The sequence below is a fragment of the Neovison vison genome, chromosome 7 (genome assembly GCF_020171115.1).
Source record: "Neovison vison isolate M4711 chromosome 7, ASM_NN_V1, whole genome shotgun sequence".
NCBI lineage: Eukaryota > Metazoa > Chordata > Mammalia > Carnivora > Mustelidae > Neogale > Neogale vison.
Genome location: NC_058097.1, coordinates 119,786,992 through 119,812,473, shown reverse-complemented (window position 1 = coordinate 119,812,473; position 25,482 = coordinate 119,786,992). Strand labels below are relative to the sequence as shown.

The 25,482-nt window shown below is 42.0% G+C and overlaps 1 protein-coding gene across 2 annotated transcripts in view; it reads left to right on the top strand.

Moving 5' to 3' along the window:
• SNX19 (sorting nexin 19) overlaps nt 1-25,269 on the top strand; it is a 40,854-nt gene extending 15,585 nt beyond the window's left edge. Inside the window, exons 9-11 of one of the 2 annotated variants that reach the window (XM_044258218.1) lie at nt 21,153-21,337; nt 22,565-22,652; nt 23,745-25,269. In XM_044258218.1, coding sequence (XP_044114153.1) covers nt 21,153-21,337; nt 22,565-22,652; nt 23,745-23,877 — 406 coding nt within the window. In that variant the 3' untranslated portion in view covers nt 23,878-25,269. The remainder of the gene's footprint in view (nt 1-21,152; nt 21,338-22,564; nt 22,653-23,744) is intronic. The other variant, XM_044258219.1, reaches the window with a different exon arrangement.
• The last annotated feature ends 213 nt before the right edge of the window (nt 25,270-25,482 follow it).

The window sequence follows — 25,482 nt, the reverse complement described above, 5'->3', positions numbered from 1 at the left end:
CTAACCGATGCTTCATTTCTTTCTTCCTCTATTAAGTTTCCCTTTTCTGGTCTCCTAGTTCCTTTCCAAAAACTGGAAGATTCTAAAACAAGCTAGTATGTGATAATTGATTACCCTCTGTCCTTGAAGTCATTTGCTTGATGAATTGGTTTCAAAACATAAGAAATTATTCAGAGGAACAGAAAAGTATGGATGAGTCAGTAGAAATTTTATAAAAAGATTAAGATTCTTATATTAAATATATGAAGGTTACTAAAGTTTGAACAACTCAGAATATTAAAGGGCTAAGCCAGTACCAGGTAAGGAGAGAAAAATATATTTGAGAATTACAGACAGATCATTGAAAAAGTAGTATCTTACATAGTTAGGGTTCTATGGGAAATTAAATACAAGGAAATTTCAGACTGAGAATTCTAAGCCAGATTGCGTTTACCTCAGTGAGTAATGATTATAAATTCTCTAGGGATAGGGAAGAGACCGAGATAAAGTGGAGCAGATGAGATGTGCAGAAGTAAATATATCGTGCCCTCTGGTATAAGCATACTGGTAGACCGTTGTCCAGGCTGTTTGTAGCATTCATCCACTTTACCTTGAACTACTCTTACCTCTCTGTCCAGCTAGAAGATTGTTTTGGTCTGACTCCTTTATGCACCAGGCTGGTCAATAGCTAATGAAACGGACTCAGTCCCGACTTTTCACATTTTATACAGTCTCTTGGGGTTTAATACTGAGGGCCTTATTCATGATCATTAGGCTAATGTGTTGTGGAGCCAGAAATCAAAACCAGGTAGTCCAAAGCCCAGATTCTTATCTACATCTTTTACTACTTCTCAGCTATAATTAATCTCTCTGAGCTTTGGTTTCCTCATCTGGAAAATAAGAATAATAATAGTATCAATCTGTTTAGGTTTAGGTTCATAAAAGGTGTCCAGTAGATGTTACATCTTAATAGTTACACTTCAGGAAAAGGAAGGAAGGATAAAAAGTATTTTCTCTTTCTAATTTCTCCAGTTAGTGGCCACAAATTTGCTCTACTTTTATGTCTTCAGGATGGCTTTTGTGTCTTCAGGATGCCCACTCTATACTAGTTTCCTCCCAGAGCTACGATTGTCCCCGCAGTGCCTGTCTCCGAGTTAACACAGAACAGAGTACCTAACCAATAGAGACTTCGTAAGTCCTTTCAAGGTGACTTTGGGCCAGTGGGCTCATATGTTAAAGCAATAACCGGAGTGTTCCCGTGTCTTACATTGGGAAGCAGACCACCTGCATCTCTTTATACCACAGACAAGCGTAGATTAAGTACACAGAGTTCAGTAGTATTTTTTTAGGATTACTGGTTACATGGGTGGGGAGAACTGCTGGAATCAAGTAATGCCTTTCCTCATGAAAAGAACTTTGAATCAAGCTAAGTTTTAACCTTTGTGTCCCCCTCTATTGACACTTCCACGAGAACCATACTTCTGGTTAGGGAGAGGGCTTACAACTAAATTTCTCTTGACTTTCCTTTTACCGTTTTTTTTTTTTTAAATGAGGTGGCATCTCTATTTGAAAGGTGGAAAATTCTGGATATATTTGAATGAAGCCAATATGAATCTTGTGCAAGAACAGAATGTTGTGGCTATTGCTTTTGGAAAACTCTGTTATAACTTACAAAGATAACTCTGCTATCTTTTGGTCTGTTATCTTTGTTCACCATAGATTTGTCCAGGTGATATTTTATACCTATTCAGTTGTCTAATATCCCTTCCTGTCAAAAAGTTCTTACTTATTTCTAATCAAATTTTATCTTTAAGTCCATTTTGTTTTGTGTTAACTGCAATAGAAATAAGAACACAGCCAGCTGACACCCTTCTCACCCTGAGTCTCCACAGACTAGAACTAAGAGTCTCATCCTTCCCTGGTCAAGGTTTTTAATCTTTCCCTAGAAATCATTCCACCTTTTTTAATGATATATAAACATGCCCTCTTCTCAGATATCTTCTTCTGGGTTCACGGTGCTCTTAAAGCTTTTTTTAAGATAGGAGTCAAGAAGAAACTGGATATCTGGAAAAAGAACCCCAATTCCCTTTCCAGAAGCTTGAAGGATCTGTGGTGTGTGGTCTCGTACCAGCAAGGTCCCCTGTGCGTGGTAGATACAGAAAAGACAGGATTTATTGCAGGACTCAAAGTTCAGACCTTGGTGACATTGTCACCTTCAGGATATTTAGTATCCAACAAACCTTTGTTGAGAGTTTACTTTGTGCAGACACTGTGCTGAACACACAAGCATATTGTGTCACTAAATTCCCCCAAAAGCCCTGCAAAAGAGGTGTTATGATCCCCATTTCAAAGATGAGGAAGCTGAAACTTACAAAGAATTGTGGCTATTTAATCCAGATCACAGAGCTATTAAGTATACCACAGGCAGAATTTGAACCCATGTTTATCTGATTTTCAGCTATAATGACTTTCTCTTTTAGGGATTGCCTTGGGATTTGAAGGGATTAAAAACCAACAAAAATATTTTCCTCAGAATAGTCTGCATTCCTCAAGAGGACAGTATCAGTCACTTTGTAAACTCTAAATCATGTTTCTGTGGGTATGCACATTCACATGTAGTACAAAGGGTCCTGCAGCATCCTAAGGTCAGCCCATGTTACTTCTCCCCTGGATAGCTTACATTTCTTTTTATTTTTAAAAAGAGGTTTATACAGTGCTATGTTCTTGGGCTTTACTTGCTTTGGTAAGCGAATAAGCTGGAATTTGATATCCCCCCAAAGCTACAGCACCTTCCCTGCCACTCCACCTACCATTGCTGCTTGTGCAAGAGGTATGGTATGGTCCCTGCGTGCTTCCTGCTTTGGTGTTGGCCTCTCTGAGACTGTCCCCCTGACTGCTGCCCGCAGAGCAGCATGTTTGCTGTGGTTCTGAAACCACAAAGATTGCAGCTATATCCTTTTGCAGATTACGTGGGCTCTCCTTTGAGCACTGTCCTTTAAAGAGAAGGAGAGTCGGTATTGGGGCCACTGATAGATACTGCTGCTTCTCCTCATTGTGAGCTCACTGAGCTGGGATATGAGGGACGGTACAGCTATCTAGATTTACATTCATCTTTAAAATGTTCTAATTTTCCAACCTCCTGCATTATCATCTCTAAGAAGATAAGTTCTGCCCTCAGCTTTGTTTACTCTCCTTGCTCCCTTAAAAGACCTATATATGCGTAACTGTCTTGGACGCCAGGGACTCTTGGCAAATCACGAGTGTGTGCTGCCTCACTCTCGAGCTCTCTCTCTAGCCTGCAAAAAAAAGGAGAGTAAATTCAACCTCATGACCCCGCCTTCTAAGCCAAGGTTGGAAGCGTTCTGAGTTGAGCCAGGCTTCATAAATCTCCCTTGATTGTTGATGGTGTGGAGAGAGTGGGGGAAGGGAGCTGAAGAGAAGTTAGATGCCCAAAAAAGGCATTTTTAAGTCAAGGGGAAGTCTTGCACGCATGCGCGCCTGACCTCATGTGTCAGCTTCTGTGCTGGGAACATCCAATTATGTAAGAAGGAGCACTCCTTGTTTGGAACTAGAGACAAAGGGAGGGGCAGAGGAGTGGGGGTAGCAGACTTAGCCAAGAAGTGAATCCAGCTTGTGCAGACTGTTCATGTCCGAAAACAGAAGAAACTTACCAGTATCCCTGCATGCATCAGAATCAGGGTTAGGAAATTGGACAAATACTCAGACATGACTAGGTTGGAAGGAAAGAGGAGAGATGTACCGTGCTCCATTGATGGTAGAAGGTTTGGGGCAGGAAGATCCAGCCAAGGTAAGGGGTGAGATTATTATGGAGTCCTGATGTAGAGCAAAGGAATGAGAAGAAGCTGGATTGGTTCCCTGCCTGGATGCCCAGAGCAATGCCACGATAAAAATACGAAGCAGGCTAGCGGTAGAGTACACGAATGCCACGTCCTGTGGCTCTGCCCTCCCCATGGCCCCAAAGATGGCATCAGACTCTGTGTCAAAAAGGCAGCAGACACATTCCTGGCATCTACATCAGGATTTCTTAAAGAGTGAGCGAGTGAGTGTGTTTGTGTACGTATGTGTGTGTGGGTTGGGGGGGGGCACGTGAGAATAGAATAGAGTGGTAAAAAGAGGAAGGAAAAAAAAGAGAAGGTTCTGTAACCTGTGGGCAAAGGAGAGTAGAAAAGTATGTGGAGTCGAATTCTATAGAGATGAAGGAGAAAAGAAAGGATATGTCAGGTTTAAGGAATCCAACACGCATTGGACCCAGGAGAAAATGAGGTGGCAAGCTCTGGACTTTATGCCAGGCCATGGACTTGTTTTCTTAGAAATTCTGTCTCTACAAACTATCTCTCAGGAAAGGTCAGGAGCAGGCATGCGGAAAGAGAGGAGGGGACCCTTGCAGAGGTTCGCACTGCCAGGCACGCTAGTTCATCTTACTGAAAGACAATTATGAATGATTGACCACATACTCTGCTTGCACCAATTCTTATAGGTCACTCCAGAATCTCACGTGTTCCTTAAGTGGAGCCCATTCAAGGGCCTCTTTCTCTGTGGTCATATCTAAGTAGCAGATGGTTAAAGGGTCTTTCTCACCTCAATTCGATCTTAAGAGAAACTCCAGGCCTCCCACCAAAGGGTACAAGCAAGTGGCACAGGAAAGGAGCTGACATTTATTTAGTACTAACTGTACCAACTAAATAACTCTGTGCTTCATGGACTGATGTGCAGTGCAGTTCTGTGAGATAGACCTGTATTTGCACATATTACAAGTGGGGAAAAGGATATTAAGCTTCCCAGAATCATAGAGCTAGTAAGTACCAGCCCTGAGATTCCACTATAGTCCTCCTGGCCTCAAAGCCCCTGCAGTTTCTGCTATTCTGTACTGCCTCCCCACTCTGCAGGGTTTCTTCCCAAGCCATGGCCACTAGAACTGTCCTCACTTGCAAGTCCCTCTGCCTTATTTACATCTAGTCTGTTTTGCTTTCATCTGTGTGAACTCAGGAAAACAAAAACTCAGGAAAACGAAGGTAGTATATAAATTGATTTCCATCAGCATATTTCTGATTTTTATTCTTAAAACACTCTTGGATCAGAGATAATCTCCCTTAGGTATCCCTATTCTGCATCCTGTTCTCAGAGAAAGATTTTCAGAGTTAAGACTCAGCGTTTCTCAAGGAACATAGATGACAGCTTTTCTCCTTTGCTCCGTAAACTTCTCTTTCTTGTAATTCAGTTCTGGCGCCTTGTGGTTTCTTATACCTGATCTCTTTCTTTGAAGTTTCTGTAGGAAAGTAGCATACTTTTCAAAAGCCCCAGATACAAACTAAATCTCAAAATTACCTTAAACTAAGTCTCTAGATTTTCCTGTCAGATTATTTTCTTGCCCTCTCATTATTGACTCAAGTAGTTTTTAGAGGTCCTGAAAATAATTTTTTGCTCATGTTCTGTTGTGCTTCCTTGAAGGAAAAGGGACACTGCTTGTGTCATGCCTCTCTCACTAGATCTTGACAAAAGGGAGGTTCTCAACTTCTGTAGACTGGGCCTGGGTGGGCCTCAGGAGTCTTATTAATGAGTGGTCTCCCTGTCATTTTCTTAGGTGTTACTTATTCTACACCTACCTTCAGATGAAAATACCATGTCTTTTCTATCATATACTGACAGTTTCTACTTGAGTACATCTTTAAGGACGTAACAGATAGGTGCCTGTGTGTTTTTGCAGTTCTGCCTGTAAATTCTCATACACTCAGAGGCAGAATTGGTCATTGCATCAGTTAAAAATAAAGCAGAATCTCATGAGGTATTTAAACCTAGCACCTTTCTTCAAGTCAAGTTACTGGTATCTCTCCCATCTGTAACTAAACAAATAGGAACCCAGGACAGTTTGAGACTGTCGGGATCCTGAGTTGGGACCCTTGCCTTATTCATCTTTCTGTCGTAAGCTCCTAATCATATACATGGAAGGCATGTAACAAATTTGGTCCAATGAACATCACATGCCATTCCTATCAAATCAGTCCCTCTGTTTATCACTAGTGAGGATCCCAGGATTCCTCAGTCATGGGGAGACAAGAAACACCAATGTAAACAGAGTTTCTGTTTTATCCCTCCCCAACAGCTCTTTAAGTGAGCACCTCAAATTCGCAAAGCCATAGTTAAGCCTGAGAGGAGGTTTTTCCTTTGTGCCCTTCAGGCCCTCTCCTATCCTAGTGGCACTCTTCTTTCCAAAAGAACATAGTGTCCTCTATGCCATGGGTCTCCTACTGTGAGACCCATCTGAGCTGGCCCTCTCTGGAAGCACGTCCTGCTAGTGTGCTTCTCAGCCTCTTTCCTTCCACACAGGGAAATAAGAATATGGACTTTGAAGTCAGACAAATCTGAATTCAAATTATACTTTGCATTTTACTATCTGTGTGACTATCTGTGTGAGTCTCTTAACCTCCCTCTGCCTCAGTTACTCTCTAAGTGGGAATAACAGTGCCTGGCTCATAAAGTTAGTTGGAAGATAAGCAATGATAACGAATGCCTCCTGAGGCATACCTGGTGCATGGAAGCACTCAGTAACTTTGGTGAGTTACTGACCTATGACACATCCATATGGATAAGTTCTCATCCCATCTTTACAGGCTCCATGTTCCGTTTCCTTGGGGATTCTAAATTGCCAGGGCAGTAACATACCTCATGTAAAGAATATGTTTACATTTTAATGTGGGTTGTTTTTTTTTTTTGAAAAGTTCTTTATAGTGTTCTTGCTTTTGGGATCTGTTAGTAGCAAAAGACCCTGGAAGACAGAAATTCTTTTCTGCACCCTTCAAGTCAGGATCCCTTTCTTCATATGATCTCTATCTGTACACTCTTCCATCCTGTCTTACATACTTAAAGTCTTCCCTGGTCATATCCAGAGCAGAACCTCAGAGTTTCTTCAGAACCAGGGTACTGCCCCTAATCCAGGTGCCCCTAACCTTCTTCATTTGCTTCCTAGGAAACTAACTTTATGCAGTTCTTGTTATGGTGACCTCTTTACAAATGATTTTTGAAAAGTCTGTATAAGATTTGATGCCTGTGTGTACTTATTAAGTAGCAGCTGCCTGCTAGCTCTTTAGATCTAATGTGTGACTGTTTCTACTTCAGGGGACTTGGCAGCCTAAGAGAATAGAGAACCCTTATGAATCAGAAGTATTGAACAATGTGAGGTTAAATGACATGGCATAGGCTGTAAATGCAGTAAAAAAAATTGGGATTCTTGTTTACATAAACGTTAGGGAGGCTTTATAGAGGAAATTAATTATTTAGAGCCAGATGTAAGATAGGTATCATTTAGACAAGTTTAGTGTAAATATTCCAGACACCAAGCATTTTAAAGAGGGGGGAGGGCATTATTTCTGCTTTTAAATAAAAAGTAATCTTTAAAAACATTTTAATATATTCATCCAGTCCCCCTCTGAGAGAGACAGAAGCAGAGTGTGTGTATGTGAGAGACAGTGTTCATGAGCATAGAAGACAGAGGGAGAACATTTTGTCAAATACATCTTGGAAAGTGCTGCAAGGTTTTGCTCCTTGTGGGGAGTAAGAACAGGAATTCTCCCTTTGGTCACCAGGTGGCGCTGCAGGTTAAACTATACCCATTTGCCTTCTTCGAGGGAGTATTCTTTTTGTGATTACAGGTCTTGTCTCGGTGGTGATAGTAATGAAACCATTCTCTGTCTTAGTCCATGATTCAGAAGCTACTTATCTGCCCTCTGCTCTGGGCCAGTGACTTTTAGATGAGCCCAATTTCTTTATCTTTCACCCTCCTCCCCTCTGTTCTGATCAGTCTTCGGACACTAGCTTCTTTGAGCAGTATGTACTGCCAGAAGTTGCCCCTTTGAGTGCATTCCACTTCTCAAGGAGTCAGTGCTGGAGCTGATTCATTTAAGAACATTTTTGACTCAGAAACCCAGAGTAAACCAGAGAGTCTATGGTGATTAAACCAGCTGAACATCCAGAAAAAATTTGTTGGTATTTTCTGTAAGCTACTTGGTCCTATACTCAAGTCCTTTTTGGATACCAGAATCCTAGATCTCCATCTCACTGAGGTGGACACTGTCAGGGCTAGATTGCACTGGTGTTGGGAATCTTACCTACCTCTCAAATGATCAAGGGTGTTTCCACTGCTTTCAGCCATGAATGGAGATCATTTGGCTCTTTCCTGTTAAGTTGGTGCTGGCAACACAGCCATATGTTAATTTCTTGAGGTTCTATCTTTACCTCTGTCCTTATATATAGATTCAGCAAGTGCCCTGTGGAGGAGTAGGCCTGTATGGTACTAGCACAGGGAGGGAGTAGGGGGTGAACTAGTAGGAAATACACCTAATCTAGTGCTGATGTAATTATGATGCCACAGATTTTCTTGGGGGAATTTAGCCCTTCCCCAATAAATATATAATCTCTATAAACATGGTATGCTTGCTATACAAATTGAGCTTCAAGATAAGTCCCATGTCCACCTCCTCCCCTGCCCCCCTTGTTTTCTAACCACAGGTGGTGCCCCCAAAATCCCTCCTACTATGTGGAGATTCTGGAGTTGTCGCCACAGCTGTGTTCCATATCCTTAATATCAGAGTGGATAACCTTCTCTTTGGAAAGGTTTTAAAATTCAGGCTATAGACAAGAAATGGGTAACAAATACTTTTGGGTACCTCTTCTTCCCCAGGGTGCTTCTGTCCATTTTATTTCCTTTTCCTCATGCTCCTTCCAGTATTTTCCCTGTTTCCTTAACTTTGACATCTGCTTCTGTCTAAACCTTGTTCTCTTTGAGGGTGGTCTATTCCAGCTTCCTCTAGCCATTTTCACAGCATAATTTGGAACACTACCATGTCTGCTTATTTAAACCCAGTCCCTAATTCTCTTCCAGATCTTGGCTGAGCATACTCTAACCTGTAATCTAGTAGAAGTTGGGAGCCAGTCCCATCATGTACAGCAGAGTTACCACCTTTCCATCCTCCACTTCTCCCTCCTCTTTCTTTTGTGGTGGTGGGGTTTGCCCAGAGCAGAGTCTAGACTTCTCGCTGTGAGGTAAACTCACCAGGAACAATAGGGGTTTGGTTGTCAAGACAACAGTGAAATTCCTGCCTTCTGCCCTCCTTTGTGTCTTGCCTTTCTTTCCAGTGCCCCAGTTCTAAGTGATTCTCTCTCTTTCCCTGCCATTTCCCCCTCCATGGACTCAGTATTCCTCTGAATGAGTGGCCATTTTAATCAGTCTTGCCCCTCTTCCCCCATCTTCCAGCCCTAGGCGCTGAGAAAGAAAGGCTCAGGATAGCTGCCTGATGACTGAGAATGACCCAAGCTTGCTGTTCACATGGGAGTGAGGAAAGAAGGGGAGAGAGAGATTATGGACCTTGAAGTCCAGTCCTTGCAGTAAAAGTCTCACTGTTATAGTATATAGAGGGCTTGTTTTAGGAAAGATTCCAAAATATAATCTTCACATTACCCATAATCCCCTGGGGTTTCTCCCTAATATTCCTAAACATACAAGACAGAAATGGTTCACTGTTCTAATATTTATACCCCCTAAGCCTGCCAGGAGGGGATTCCGTTTTGCAAAAGGGGCGATTCAGGCATGAAATGCAGAGCTCACTCGGGATTTTTTCATCATTTCTAGGACATGGTGCAGTTTTTTAAAGAGGATCCAAAGGAGTCTTCAATTCGGGCACAAACACACAAGCACTTTCAAAAATGCTTTGTTTTTCTCGCTTGATCTTGATATAACTTTGTTAAGAAGGCAAGGCAGGAATTAGTCCATTTTATTAAGAAGGAAGCCAGACCTCAGTTCATTCAAGCGGTCAAGCCAGGCTCAAAACTGTGGCTTTACAGTGTTATTTCCATTCATTGCCAGACACTGCCTGTGTGAGGCCTTTCTGGCTTTCTGACCACTGAGTCTGCCTTTCCCTAGAAGAGTATGAGCTACTTTTATACTCAGTCTTGTCTTGAAAAGTGTGGTGACAGAGGAATCTATTGGCTTTGGAGCAGAAACATGGACTGTTTCAGAGACTCTAAGGGGTTTTCTGGTTGTGAGACAGATGTCCTACTGCTTCTTTTGCATGGATCAAACAAGGAGCATAGGCAGTCATCCAAGAAACATGACTTTGATTTTGCCTAGCTTTCAAGTCCATCAGCTGTGATGTTTCAGAGCTGGATTATGGTGCATTAACAACATAGTAAGGGGCCGAAAAAAGTTGATCTGAAGGTCTTCAGAGGTACGCTACAATTTGTGTAAGAAGCTTTTGAATTAGAATCCTAAGGGTATCACAATACTCAAATCCAGAGCAAATTTCTAGAGCTTCTCCCTTTGCAACTAGTCTCATTTATCCCATGAATACAGAGCTTCTCAAATGTGTTTCTCTCCTTCTGTGTTTGTTAGAAAGGTAACCTGACCCTTGCTTTTGGTCACTTTTTTTTTGGGGGGGGGTCACTTTTTACCCAAACATTCTGCTACCTTCTTTTCTTCTTACTAGTTTCAAGTAATGGGCTGGAATCAGTTTGATGCTGTTCCATCCATCAGGGGCACTTCCCAAAATACAAGTGTGACTCACAGTCCTTTGCTTTTCCTTGACTTTCAGTTTCTTCTGTCCTCTGGGCCTATTTGCCAGGAAAAGTGACAAAAACATAGACTGCTGGCAGGTGTCTCTCTTCTTTAGGATTTAAAGAATGTGTCAGAAACAGAGGATGGCTGACCCACTCCCTTCCTTCAACCTCCCTTGCCTGCCGGGGAATGCATAACCAGGTGTGAATTGCATGGATTATTCATGATGAATTCTTAATTCTAGCTCAGCTGTCAGCTTAATGCCCACAATACTGACAACATTTACCCTACAGCTTCTATGTTTCCACACAGTTTAGTTTTAATGGTATCCAAACAAAAGGTTATTAGGAAAATAAATCTGCTAGTTGTTTACATAAAACCTACGAAATGCCCAATACAAAGGATTTCTAGATTGTCCACTATTTTTTAAATCTCTTACTGCCTTCCTCCATAAGCATGAATAATGAAGAGCTTACTGTTCTTTTGCTGCTTGAAGTATGAGGATGTTTGCCTTTTATAAAGCTTATTTTGAGCTGCATGTCATCCATTAAGACCATTGTTTGTCCCACAGAGAGCATTAATTCCCTTAGTAACTAATATTTATTGATTTCCCATTCTGATCAAAATACAGAACAAGACCCCACATTCCTACCCTAGGAATTTAATATCCAGTTGGAGGGACAATCTTATAAAGAGTTAGAATATAAAATTTAGTATTTTTAAAAAGACTCTCTAGGTGATGAATAAAAGGCATGAAGTAATAGATGATGAGAGGCCCAGAAAAGGCTCACAGGAGAGATGACTTCTGAGACAGGATTGAAAGGATGAAGGGAAGTTGTGAGCAGACGCTGGAGAACAGAGTGTTGGTGGCAGAGCAGTGAACAGCCTGGCAGATTTGTGCTACTCGAAGAAGACAGGTATGATTAGAAATAGAAGGTGTGCAACAGGAGGGACCAGATTACCCTGAAGAAGGTGCCGACTCATAGAGAGCCTGTGAGCCATTCAGAGATCAAGTTTGCCCCCATTTGCGGGGAAGCCTTTTACAAAATGCAAACAGGTGATGACAGGACCACCTTTGTAACTTAGAAAATCACTTAAATAATGCCCTGGAGGACTAATAGAAGGAGGCAAAGTTAGAACCAGGGAGACAAGTTAGGGAAAGGGTTGTACCGGTAGAAATGGAAGGTGATGAGGAATTGCTATAAAAATGGGAAAGGGTGAGGAGTGCCTGAGTTGGAGGAGGTAGCATCACCTAGATTTAGTGATTTTTTTCAGTAATTCTGTGGTGTTACAGGAGGGTAGGTAGATTCGGAACAGGGAAATGGAGGAACCAAGGATGACTCCTGTTTTCTACCATGTAGCTTGAGACGCATAGCTAAGAGGATGATAGAGCATCCTTCTGCCCAGCATATCTGACATGTGATTAAAAGTCTGTGGCTGCTCATCAAATCAGTACATTATAATCTCCTTTTGTGTAAAAATAAATGACAACACATGAGGAAGCAGGGACTGTAGTCCTAGTAATTTTGAGATTTATTGATATAAGGCTTAAGGACCCATGAGCCCAGATTGTATTTTTCATCTTTTCTTTTATCTGCAAGTTCTTTTGTCTTTGGAAGAAGAAGGAAAATGTAAAATGGTATAAGCTGGTACAAAGGGAAATTTTTCAGAGTTTCTGTTCTTTGGCACATGATACTCACAAGGCAGATTCCCAACTCAAATAGAGCATACTCAAGGAAAATAGAATATACATGGCAGAAGACCTGTCAATTCAGTGAAGAGCAAGACGCCTAAAGAAAGAAAAAAAAATTTTTTTTTGAGATAAAGCTAACTCTGGATATTATGGAAAACAGCTGACAGGAAAGTGGAGGTAGTTGAAAGGTTAATAAAATTCATGGGAGAACAGAACAGAGCATGAGAAAAAATAATACCATTTTGTAGGCTGTAATAATGAGTTAGCTTCAAATTCTAACACTCAAAGTTATCACTGGGAATTGCGGATTGATTCATTCAGTACTTGATAGCTTATTGAATGACTCACACTATTATGGTAAATGCTGAGGAAAATATCAAAATGAATTAAGTAAGATCCTCTCCCACAAAACCTTAGAATCTTAGTCTTTTGGCACTTACATGAAGCTCCACCAATATGTGTGGAGTAAATGAAATAAACTAATTAAACACAGAATTCCAGTGAGGAAAGGAAAGAATCAAGATCAGATGAAACCAGTATAGTTAACTGATTCTAGACGTATGCACATACTTTTAAAAAGAGGCAGAGGAGAGGACACATACTGAGTAATGCAAAATAGTAGTGATAGAACTAATGAGAATGGTGTTCAGTAAGCTTAAACTCAGAGTTGAAGTTGTGAATAAATGTTAGGAAAAAAGACTTAAAAACAGCAAAGAAAATACAGGTAAATCTTTTGAAATAGGTGCTATAGTAGTCACTGGCTACATTGAGAAAGCATTTATTTATTTATTCAGCAGTGAATTAGTCTGTTTGCTAAGCTAATTTCTAGGTTTTTTTCTGTCAAGGAAAATGGTTTGACAAGAATTGGACAGACACGATTAAACTAGAAGACTAAAATAGGAATGCAAATAAGAAAGCACTTAGCCTATTTTTAAGTTCCTATACCTGATCCAGATGAATTATGTTCTACAGAACTTAAAATTTGTATTTATCATTGAAGACCTAAGATCATTGAAAAAGTTGGAGATGGACAAATATCTTGCCTTTTAAAAAATGGATACAGGTCATTGATCCTGACATTTATCTCTAGAAATTTCTGAAGCAGATCATTAAATAGATATTTTGTGAACATGTGCAGAGAGGGAAATGACGAGCCCCAGAAATCAGTATGTATTCAGTGAGAATGTGCCCAACCTGATTAGCATAGTTTTTTTCTTTCTCTGGCAGGATTATTAAACCATTAAGGTAAAGGAATGCATTGGTTATTAAACTAGGTGGAGTTCAACAAACTTTTGCCATATTCTCATAAAACCCATGTGGACAAAATGGACATACATGGCCTGGACTGTAGTACTTTAAAAAAAAAAGGTTTTATTTAGAGAGAGAGCTCGTGTGTGAGTGGGACAGGGGGCAGAAGGAGACAGAGAATTCCAAGCAGCCTCTATGCTGAGCACAGAGTCCAGCATGGGGTTTGCTCCCACAACCCTGAGGTCATGACCTGCGCCGAAATCAAGAGTTCAACGTTCAACCGACTGAACCACCCAGGTGTCCCAACAGACTGTATATAGGACTTTTAAGTGATTCATGGTTAGTTGGGTTTCTTTAGCCCAAGAGTATCTGTCTAACAAATTTATGTCATCTTGGAGGGAGATTTCTAGTGATAGAGCATTTTTCTTGTTCTTATCCTGGTTAATTTTTTCATCAGTAAATTTGCAAGTAACAATAACATTAGAAGTATGATTAATACTCTGGGTGACAAAAATCAGGATTTGAAAGGTTAGAATAATAGGTGAAAACCAACATGATGGAGTTAATAGAAAGAACTGTAGTCAGAATTTAGATTTTTTTAAAAATTGCACAAGTGCAGAAGGGCAAGACCAGGCTTAACAGAGGAGCATGTGATTTTCTTGTTAAAGTACATATGTGGAACTAGGGTCCTAGTTGACTGCAAAACTCAGTATGAGTCAGTGCTTTGAAGTGTGTGCCCAAAAAGCCAACACAGTCTTCGACTGTATTAATAGAAGTATAGTGTATGGAACAAGGAAGGCACTAATCCTCTGCATTCTTTCATCTTTTGCTGGTCAGGACACATCTGGAGGTTGTGTTTGGTTCTGGGTACTCCATTTTAAGAGAGAATAAAAAGTAGCACACACCCAGGGGATGGAACCAGGATGAGGAATGGTTCATTTCTCTTCAGTACTTTATTGAGTGTATTCTGTGTGTTCAACTTTGACGTTGCCAGAATCAAGGATGTGTATCTTATAAAAGAGACTTAGGGGAGAAATAACAGTTGAATTTAAAAATGCAAAATGTTTTTTCAGGAACTCTGCCCATTTTTAATTGGGTTATTTAGGGTTTTTTGGTGTTGGATTGTGGGAGTTCTTTATATATTCTGGATATTAACCCCTTATCGGGTATATCATTTGCACATATTTTCTCTCGTTCAGTTGGTATCCTTGTCCTTTTATTGATAGTTTCATTCTCTGTGCAAAAGGTTTTTATTTCAGTGTGTTACTAATAGGTTAATTTGCTTTCATTTCCTTGCCTGAGGAGACATATATAGAAAAAGGTTTTTATGGCCAACATCAAAGAAATAACTGACTGTGTTTTCTTCTAGGGTTTTATAGAGTCAGGTCTCACATTTAGGTCTTTGGTCCATTTTGAAAGAGATTTGACCTAGTAACTTTAGTACTTCCCATTAACTCCAGAGGGTAGAAGTAAGAACAATGACCAGAAGTTACAACGAGGCTGATTTAAGGAGCATCTCTAATAAATTTTCGTTCTCCTTTTCAGGAATTTAAGCAACTTCCCCAGAGTCACATTCCTAATTGGTGGCAGAGCTAAGATAAAAGCCCAGATTTTTCTGCATTCATGGGCCAGAACCCTTGGCTCTGCCATGATGCTACTGAGGAGATTTAGACTCTGGGAGGAGGTGAGGTAGGGATCACCTGTTTCCTTCCAGCGGTGAAGTTGTATGTTCCTATAAGCCTTTTGCTAAGCACTGCTTGTTTTTGGTTCTCTGTTTTCATGTGTTAATAGGTGAGATTATTGGAATAGATAACCTCTAAAATTAAACAGATGATTTCTGTAATTTCCTTCCTCGATTCAAAATGCTTCAATTCTTAACACAGATTAATTTTGTAGCTGTAACTTGTACGTTACTAACCAAAAACAAAACCTGTGGCTAGATACAGAAGTGTGGAACTCGGGTTCTTAAAGCAGGGTGTTTAGGCAGTATGTAGTTTTCCCTTGAAGCACATGTTTTAAAGATGTGGATCTATGATTTAAAACATGAAAGCAAAAATCAAAGAAGAAATTGTGTAGAGTCTGAGCCATTTTAGATTTCACAATAGTTATTGGGAAAAAGAAGCAGGGGTTTCTTGCCCTTGAAGTTCATTTTCTCCTCATTCTTCTCCTCACACAAGGCAGGAAAGGATGGTGACCTAGATACACAGTCAGAGGGCAACAATGCTGAACTTTCTCAGACACAGCTGAGTAACCTGGGCATGGCCAGTTCTAGGACTGAGAAGGCTAGAGCCGAGAGCTGACAAGGAGGAACTGTCTGTAAACACGAGAAGGGGCCATGGCAGGAAGGCAGAGAGGCCTGGGAAAGGAATCAGAGGGACTGGAAGTGTTACTTTTATCAGGTGTGACGTTGGCAAAAACAGCTTGTTTAATGGGAAATGCCCTGGATCCACAACATCACCCTCAAGATCTCCTTTCTGTCCACCCTCTGCGTTGGGGTTACTGATTTAATGAGCAAATATTTGTAGTACTGTGCTAGGACTGTGGTACAGAACACAATGTTCACGATCTATGCCATTGTAAACATTTTACAGGGTACTTGGGGGTGGGTGGAGGTGGGGAGTGTTTCCAGGAGGCTAAAAATGTAGCTTGGGCTTTTCCCCCCTTTCCTTGGAACTCCTAATTCCTTATACTATATCAGTGTTTTTCTTGCTATTTTTAAACTTCAACCCACAGTAGGAAATACATGTACATCATGACCCACTGTGACCACATAGTACATGCAGGCACACACAAATATATCTGATAGATTCATATAAACATCCATATATGAAACAGAGGGTCCCGAAACACGAGATACACATTCATGTTTTCTCATCTATTTCTGCTTAGCTGTTTTTAAATGTCACAAACTAGAGTGTTGAGTGCATGGCCACCTCTAATGCTGTTGAGCCCACAGTCTGAGAAATGGTGTGCTACAGCAACCAGAGTTGAAGTGAATGGAAATGGCCCAACACATGGCTTCCAACATCCTAAGTCTAAGGCAGTGATTCCCAACTGGGGATGATTTTGCCTCACAGAGGATGTGCAGCAACGTCTGAAAACGTTTTTGACTGTTACACAAGAGGTACCTGGGAGGGCAGGAATTCTGCTAAACATTTGACGGTGCACAGGACAGCCCCCCACAACAAGGAATTAGCAGTCCAAAATGTCAGTAGTACCAGGGTTGAAAAACTCCACTCTAAGGGTAATAAAATGAGTTGACACCTCTACTGTAAAACTGTTTAGAATGGTAGGAGCTTTAACCTGATCTTCTTTTACCCTCTCTTTTTTCTTTGAACCATGTTTTGTACATGAAAATGAGGTGGAAGTGTAATCGCCCTTGGGTTGCCTACAGAGGTAGCCAGATGGATAAAAAGGGTACAAGGAGTAAGTCTGTTGTTTTCTTTTGTTTGGACTGCACCAGGCATTTTTGTTAGATTGTTACTGCTGTTAGGAATATTTTCTGTTTTATGATTTCATGATCCTCCCCATGGGCCCCTCCTCACTCAGCCACAGCAGCTCTTAGCAAAGAAGTGAAGGGACGGTGGGTAATTAGATTAAACATCGTCCCTATAAAGCTTTTTCTCCTTAATCGTGAGATTTGATTCTGTTGTTTTGATGGGAAATGACCTTCGGCTAACCTTGAGGTGCCATCTTAAGCCCTTGCATTAAACTGTCTCCTTTTTAGCTATTGCTTCATTCCTCTATCTGTAGCTATTTCAGACCAGGTTCCTGTGAACATGGACTGGACATGCACTCCCAGTGTAGTGGAAAGCCCTCATCTCCACATCCTCCCTCCTTCCATGTCTGGCATCAGAGAAGATCTTGAATATCTCCGTGTCAATCTGTTGTTGCTTTTTTCTCATTTTATTGGCTATTTCTAGGCCCACTAGGAAGGCTGCCTTGTGCTCAGAATCATCCAGGGACATCCTGACAGAACAGACCTGGTTTGGCTTTTTTTGTTCTTCTTTTAATGGTGAAAAAAGGTAGGATGGTAGGCAGAGAGATAGCTATAAATCTAATATCAGAACTGGAATAGTAGTAGAAACTAAAACCAATGCTATTTGTGGCTAGTCTCTACCATATTTATTTTAGCGTATTTACCTCATGAGTCTTGAATTACATAAACAATAACATTTGTATTTAGTAAATGAATTCTTATAAATAATTTACAATAAATAAACCAAGGGATATGTGTGTGTATCCACCTTGAAACTTTAGATTTCTGTGAGCAGTACCAACAGATTCCAAAAACTGATGCTGGAAAAGCTCCTGTGGTACGTTGGACATCAGACACACGCATTCCATTCCTTTTGCTTCAAGAGAGGCTATAGGGACACAGATTTCTTTTTAACTTTCCCACTTGTAGGTTAAGAATAGAAAGACAACATGTGGAATAGAGAGATGAAGGGAATTAATAAGAAGCTAAGGCGTCAGTCTGTTTTTTATTTTTCCAGTGTTAATCTCTTCGCCTTATCTGCTCTAACCCATTTTCAGAATGAACTGAGAAGGATGAAGGGAATTAATAAGGCTAGATAAAGCACTGTGGTGGGATGTGTGGCACTACACTCTGGAGAAGGATGATAGAATAAGAGGAAAGGAAATGGGGATGGAAGGGGTAGAAGAGCTCATTGGATGAAGAAATCCCTGCCTTCTTCACTGTCATCAGTTGTTGATTCTATGCTAGGTGTTAGGCAAGGCAAATAATACCGGATCCCCAAATCTGGCCATTGACAACTTAAAAAAGGCATTTTGTGGAATAATAAAACATGCCTTGGAAATTGTTCTAAAGCTCACAGACTTGTTTCTATTTTGTCTGAGGGGCAGGGCAGTTTGGGTGGTGGAAGTAGTCGGCACTGGTCATTTTCTTAGTTTCAGCTATATCCTTTTTTCCTTCCACTTTGGGATGCTCATCACCCATGACGAGAGAGTATACCTCAGAAGTTCTGTGAGGCAAAGCAGAAAGCTTTGCTGCCCTGCCTCTTTTCCATAGGCTGCCTGGGGCTAGGAAATAAAACCTGGCTAACCCCAGATATCCAGGAGAAAGGCTCCTGTTCTTAGAGGAGGAGAGGTGGGAGGAACCTGGGCAAGAGGAGAATCCTGAAAAGAGTGGATGTTTAAATCTTCACGGTACCAGGGTGTGTGGTTGACAGCTTTCGCCTTAGGGGTATGGAGAATAGTAAGACTAACAGAAACCATAGTACTTCATAGGTAGAAGCCTCATTCTACATGATATGCCTCTTTCTAGACATGCAGTTTGTTTCTTTTCTGCCAGTTTGCACAAGTCTTATATTTTCTTATGTTCATTACATTCCTGGGACAGACTCTTCTGGAGCCCTCTGTTGATCACTTCTGTGCCTCAGGGTTTATAGTGCTTGACAGTTTCTTTATCAGCAGCTGACATTCACTTGGAGACTTGAGTTCTCTCTGTTAGTTCTGCTTAATGCCCGCAACTTGTCTTGACTCACTGACTCATCCTCATCATCAAAGGGTTTATTTTTACTTTTTCCTACTTTGGTTCTTCTTCCCAACATTCCCATTTAGAGTTTAATAAGCTTTTGTTCTGTAGATTTATATACATTTATACATTCATATTTTCCCACGTGCTAAAATTTGTTTTGCACCCCGCTGGTGTGCTTGAGTCACTGAGTTACGATGGAAGAAAACAAAGAGGACATCCTTGCCATGGTGCAGCACAGGGGCCTGTTCCTGTCAGGTAAATTAACAGTAGTTCAAAAGAGTCAGTCTCCTCTCTTGTAAGACAAGCCCAGAAGGTGACCGAGGTACCCAGATTTACTGGTGAATATTCTGTTCTGAGAAGGATTGAGTGGATGTTGAGGTGCTCTGTAGAGTGGGGTCACAGGCATCAGTGGCCCCAGAGGACAAGAGTCAGGGCACACTGTGCAAATGTGAATGAGAACTGAGCTAGAACTATTCCAGCTGAAGGCCTCTGGCTTAAGACTCTCCTGACTTTTCGAAGGGCTTAAAGATTTTGGTTTTCAGGTGTTCACCCCCGCCCTCCAGTCACTCAGATGAGACCCTGGTGAATGTTATTCACCTTAGCAGAAGTCATACAAGCATTTGTGGCTCGAGGTGAAGAACGAGAGTTGGGTCACCTGATCCCCTGCAGAGAATCTGATCAGGGCATCGTATCCATCTCCCTTTGCTGACCCTCTTCTATAAACAGGAACAGAAATTCTTGCTACTGGATCCCTTTCATCAAGCGTCTTAGGCTCGCTGAATGAAAAGCCCTATAAAAAGGAGATGCAGCCCTAATAATAACAAATACGATCGTGATGGCTATTTTGGGCAAGAGCAGCTTTGTGCCGCTCTTGATCTCCATCAGTGTCTGCCATTCCTGCCCTGCCATTACCTTTCAGACTTCCTATTCTTAGACTCGTTTGTGAGCCCTCAGCCTGGGGGATCGCAGCCCCCAAGGCTGGAATGCCTAGCTTGAGAGGAATGCAGACTGTCTGGCAGAGTGGAGGTTAAATAAAGTTTGCCTTGGCAGCCCCCTCTGCTCTTGGATGGGCGACAAGTAACTCGGGTATAGGAGCAGTGGCATGAGCTGCCACTTGGTGCAGTACCAGCAGAGGAAGCGTGGCTGCTGGTCCGTCCATTCCAGGCAGAGCCCGGCCAGTCTCAGCCCTGCTACGTACTAAGGAGGCCTTGGCAGCCTCGAACCTCAACTAGTAACCATATTGCTCTGAAAACATGCAGGAACAAATAAAGAATGAGAGAGAGAATGCCCTGCAGGAGCTGTAGATTTGATGTTTGCCCCCTCTCCAAGTTATTGCCTCATTTTTTTAATGTGAGACAAAGGAGGAAGGTTTCATCATAACAAGAATAATTGCAATCAGTCAACAAACATTTCTTGAGCACCAAAGCACTGTGGGGAACTTTTTAAAAGTGTAAGACCTAGAACTCTTGTGATGCTTATAATTTAGTCGGAAAAGTAGAGCTGTAAACACATGAGGAAATAATTTCTGCTCCAATGTAAAATATGAGTTCCAAACCTATGCTGTAGAACTAAGTGCCAGAGGGGGTCTGAGGGGACGAAGAGGAGCACTTCTGGCTGGAATGATCAAGAAGAATTTTGTGGAGGAGGTGGGATTCAACAGGTCTTTCGAGAATAGCCGACTTCTGGAAAGAAGAGGGCCTTGTCAGTGAGAGGACTTCCATGAGCAAAGGACAGATGAAGGGTACTCTCAGAACCGCTCATGGGACATGAAGAGCAGCTAGAAGTGGACGGGGTGGCAAAGCAGAGAAATTTGTGTAAAATCACCAAACCCTTAACTGTGAAGTCTGTGTGTGCACATCGCTGAGAGGACAGTGCTTCCCAAGAGGACAGTTGGCAAGCTCCAGTCCTGCCCAGGGACAGGGGCCCTTCTAGTGCTCTGTTCTGTGAAACCCCTAATACAACGTGGAGCTCCTAGTAGACACTCAGTAAATAACAAGATTATTGTTATTACTCCTCTTCAAATTCTGTGGCCCAAAGTTGTTGAATTGGCTTGATGTCACTTGTGAGAATTGGTACTCCCTTCGCTTTGCCCTATTCTGATTGCTCATCTGCCTTGCCGTGGTGTTTCCTTCAGATTTATCGGACCTTTCTCCTCTCTTCCACTACAGGTGGCTAGAGGTGCAAGTGGCTAATCTAACATGTCCACAGCGCTGGGTGCAGTACCTCCAGCTTCTTCAGGAGTCCATCTGGCCTGGTGGGGTTTTACCGAAGTGTCCACGGCCTGTGAGGACCCAGGAGCAGAAAGTGGCTGCTGAAGAACAGGCCTTGCAGAGCCTGATGGGAATCCTGCCAGGTAATTGAACAATGAGATTGGTTATACTGATAATTATTCCTTTCCCATCCTGCCTTGCCACCATTACCCCACACCCTTCAGAAACCTAGACTCAAAAATCTGTTGGCCCACCATTTCTCAGACTGATAGGTAAATGCTCAGAGCTGTGATTCTTCTATCCCTCATTCAAGTGATGCTGAGGGAATGGAAAGGATCACTGTGACCACACCATAAATAGTAGGTGAGAATCCTGCAGCTCTGAGGTAATAACGGCTCTGCCTACACAACAGAGGCAGGTCTCAGAACTGTTCCCAGCAGATGAAGATTTCAGGTTCTCTGCCAACTCATGGTATTTGGACCAGGGAAGAAAATGATAATGTCACACAGAAGCTCGGCCTTGATAAATTGGGGGTCGTTGAATAAGGCATATGGTCCTTAGCAGTAGATAAAAACCAACTCTGAAGAGGATTTTTTTTCTTTACTTTCTATAGGGTCTTAGGAGGTTGGGAAGGCAGTTTGTTACCTATGGCTGTGCTGTGGTAATGAGGGTATAGTAGTGAATGGCTAGCTCTTAGGACAATGTTATATACTCTTGTTTTTCTGTTATATTTATTTTTTATTTAAATTCAATTAATTAACATGTAGTGTATTATTAGTTTCAAAGGTAGAGTTCAGGGATTCATCAGTTGCATATAACACCCAGTGCTCATTATATCCCGTGTCTTCCTTAATGTGTATCAGCCAGTTACCCCATCTCCCAACTCCTACCCCTCCAGCAACCCTCAGTTTGTTTCCTATGATTAAGAGTCTTATGGTTTGTCTCCCTGTCTGATTTTGTCTTGTTTTGTTTTTCCCTCCCTTCCCCTCTGCTGCTCTGATCTTAAATTCTACATATGAGTGAGATCATATGATAATTGTTTTTTTCTCATTGACTTATTTCACTTAGCCTAATACCCTCCAGTTCCATCCATGTCATTAGATACTCTTACCAATCTCTGTTCTCCACCCTAAACTGTTACATCAGACGTACCTGAGTGACAGGTTACAGAATTATTTCTTCAGATCCATCCTTTTTTAAACACTTAAACACTTTTCTTAGCTTTTCCCTGTTTTAGTTTGGTTGTGTGGTTCAGAAGTTTGCCAGAAGTTCCCAGTTTGGATAAAGATAGTAGATATCATGAGATAATCTCCTTAGAATCTCAGGTTTCAGTGTTACTGCTGAAACCACATCTGTTTTTTCCTCTTCAGATATTGTGGTAGAAATCCTTGGGGCGAACAGATGCCGGCTGAGCTGGAGTCTAGTCTTGGAGTCACTGCAGCAACCCCTTATCAACAGGTAGGGTGGAAGGCATGTATGCAGCATTTCTACCGCTGGAGCCATCTGTGGTCTCAGGTGTCCATGGATTCTAAGTGAGCAGCCCACATGGAGGTGGATAGAACCGCAGTCTTTCTCTGCCCTAGGCCCTGACTGCCGATTGTGATGTCCAGGTCCATACACACTAAGGAAAACCCACACTGCCTGCTTCTGAGCAGATTGTCATGCTACTGTGGGCCAGTGTTGGGCCAGCCACCGTTTCCATGTGGAAGAACTCGATGCAGGCCCCCATGTGAGCTACTGAAAATGCCCTGTCACCCTCCAGGCTTATTCAGTGTGCTTAGCAATTCTTTCAACACCTGCCTGTGAACACTGTAAGAACATCCCCTAGCCTGTGTACGACAGGCTGGATGATTATTTTCAGCTCTGTGTTCAAGGCCTCACCGCAAAGCTGATTCTGTGTTAGAATCAAGAATTGTCTTTGCTTAATAGGAAGGAGACAAGATAATGAGGTTGGGCTCTGATAAAAGGACCCAGAAATACTGAGTGAACACCCCTAGAATAACCCAGAAGAGGTAGGTATTTTCCTTGCTGTTACCTCGGGATACCAGTGCTTCTGAGAAGTATTCAGGACTTCCAGTCATTTCTCAAACTCTGTCCCAAAGCAGACTATACCTATTAACTGTCACTACACAAGGGTGCTGGCTTTCGCTTCATTGCCTGTAAGGTTACTGGAGATCTATAATGATTAACTATGAGAAACAGCCATAGTCAGAAGCTCTGAAAATTCTTAATAAGTTGATATCACAGGGATTTTTCCCTCCCTCACAGTCTTCAGGGCAGTGCTGATATGCTAAGGTAGCTATAGAAATAAATGTGGAATTTCCTGAAATTTAGTCTCAAGTTCTGTTTCCAGCTTCACTGGGGTCATAACCTTTATTCACCAAACTTTTATTTCATGGCAGAGGCTTCATCAGGCTATTGAAATTTAGAGTTCACTAAGGATATCAGTAATGGGGAAGGGGGGCGGGAGGGAAAATAAATGTCATAAACAGGATCTGGTGTCTGTTGACTGAGCCAGACCCTCTAAGTTGTTTTGTCCATTTGTTTCAGGCACTTGGTTTACTGCCTTTGGGACATCATCCTGGAATTCTTGGATCTCAGTGCTTCTATTGAGGAGTCAGCCATAACCACCTCTGCCTCAGATACCCCAGGCAACCCCAAGAGAATGGGTGTCTCCCCTTAGCCATAGGTTATTCACCCATTCTTTGAAGGCTGGGAAAGGAGGGTTGTTGTGCCACCCCATGACACAGGAACCTGTGCCCCCTGCAACTGGACTGTAGCTCAGAAGACCTAGGGTCCCAGGGACACAGTTCTCCAAGCTCTAGTCCACAGGGCAGGTGACATAGCAGATGATGGGGGAAATATGTACCAGTCGTATGCATATCCATTTCCGTACTTTTTTGTGGTGTTCAGATTGTTGCTGGTGGGTAGATCCTGGAAAAGGAATCTGTGAGGTAGAAGAATGAGCCCCTTTTGCCTCTCCTTTGCCCTCCTCCCTAAGATTGTTTGCCAGGAGCCTGGCCCTGTGTATACATGTTCCTAATCCACCAACACACAAGCTATAGATGGACCAAGTGAAAACTGATAACCAAATTTCATGGAGGAACAGACAGTTTTCTAGAGCTCTCTATTCCTACCAGGAAACTGCAGTTTCTTTTAGGACCACTCCTAAAACCAGACCCCCCAAGTTCTGTCTAGTTTCCCAACAATTCCAGAAGACGGAGGGAAAACATTTCTCAAGGGACTTTTTGGTGATTGACTATTCTCCAACACATCAGCCCTATGGAGGATGTCACTGAAGGCTGCTTCCCTGGGTGGCTACACTTTTTTCTGCTCAGAAGCAGACTGCCAAAGCTTCTTGGTAGATCCACCCCACTCTCCACACCCTTTTCTAAAAGAGAGTTGCAGCAAAGATGTTATTTATTAGCTTTACTCCTAAGCCCTCTCAAAGAGCAGTTGAGTTTTGGTCTCTGTGACCTTCTCTCTGTCTTCCTTCAGCAGAATCGCATGGCAGATTGCTTATTCAGCCCAGTGCTTCCAAACGGAAAGGAGACACTGGGAATGCCCAAAGAGTAGGAAACCCAAGGGGCTACGGGCTTTGGTCTTCACAAGTCTCCAGTGAGGGACTTTTAAACTGAACCGATAATATTAGCAAACCTGCAGGGAATTGATTACCCACAAAAAGCTTTTTACTTCTTGTTCTTTAAGGATCTAATTAGTCTTTGAGAACACTTGAAGATGAAGGCAAAGGTGCTATATCATGCTGTAGTGTCTTAGAAGAATGGAACAATTAGGAGAAATTGTTGGTAGGAAAGGAGGCAGACAACGTGACGTTAAATGCATGTCAGTAGCTGACAGAAAAGTTTTAAGGAGGTCATGGGAGACCTCTGCCCCCTCATCCCATTAGCTTTGCGCCTGCCTATTCGTGTCCTGCTGTCACTAAATTATGGATCCTCCCATTTGGAGGGGGATCTTGGGATTAGATTGATGAGAATGGGATGGGTCTAGAATGGGCATCAGGTTCTCTTAGACTCTGAAGTAGATGATGTGCACACAATTAAAGTGGTTTATGGGAGAAAGTTGTGCCAATCTTACATTCTTTTTTCCCCCCTCTGGAGGCTTTTAGCCATAAAATGAGTCCTGCTATGGTTGGAAGGCTTTAGGTTGAATATTACTGCCTAAGGACAAGGAGATGAATGAGATCATGTCTCATGGCACCTTCTAGTCTTAAAATTTGATTGTTGCAATGACTTTATGGCTCCAGAGCTCTCCCACCCCGGACATTCGC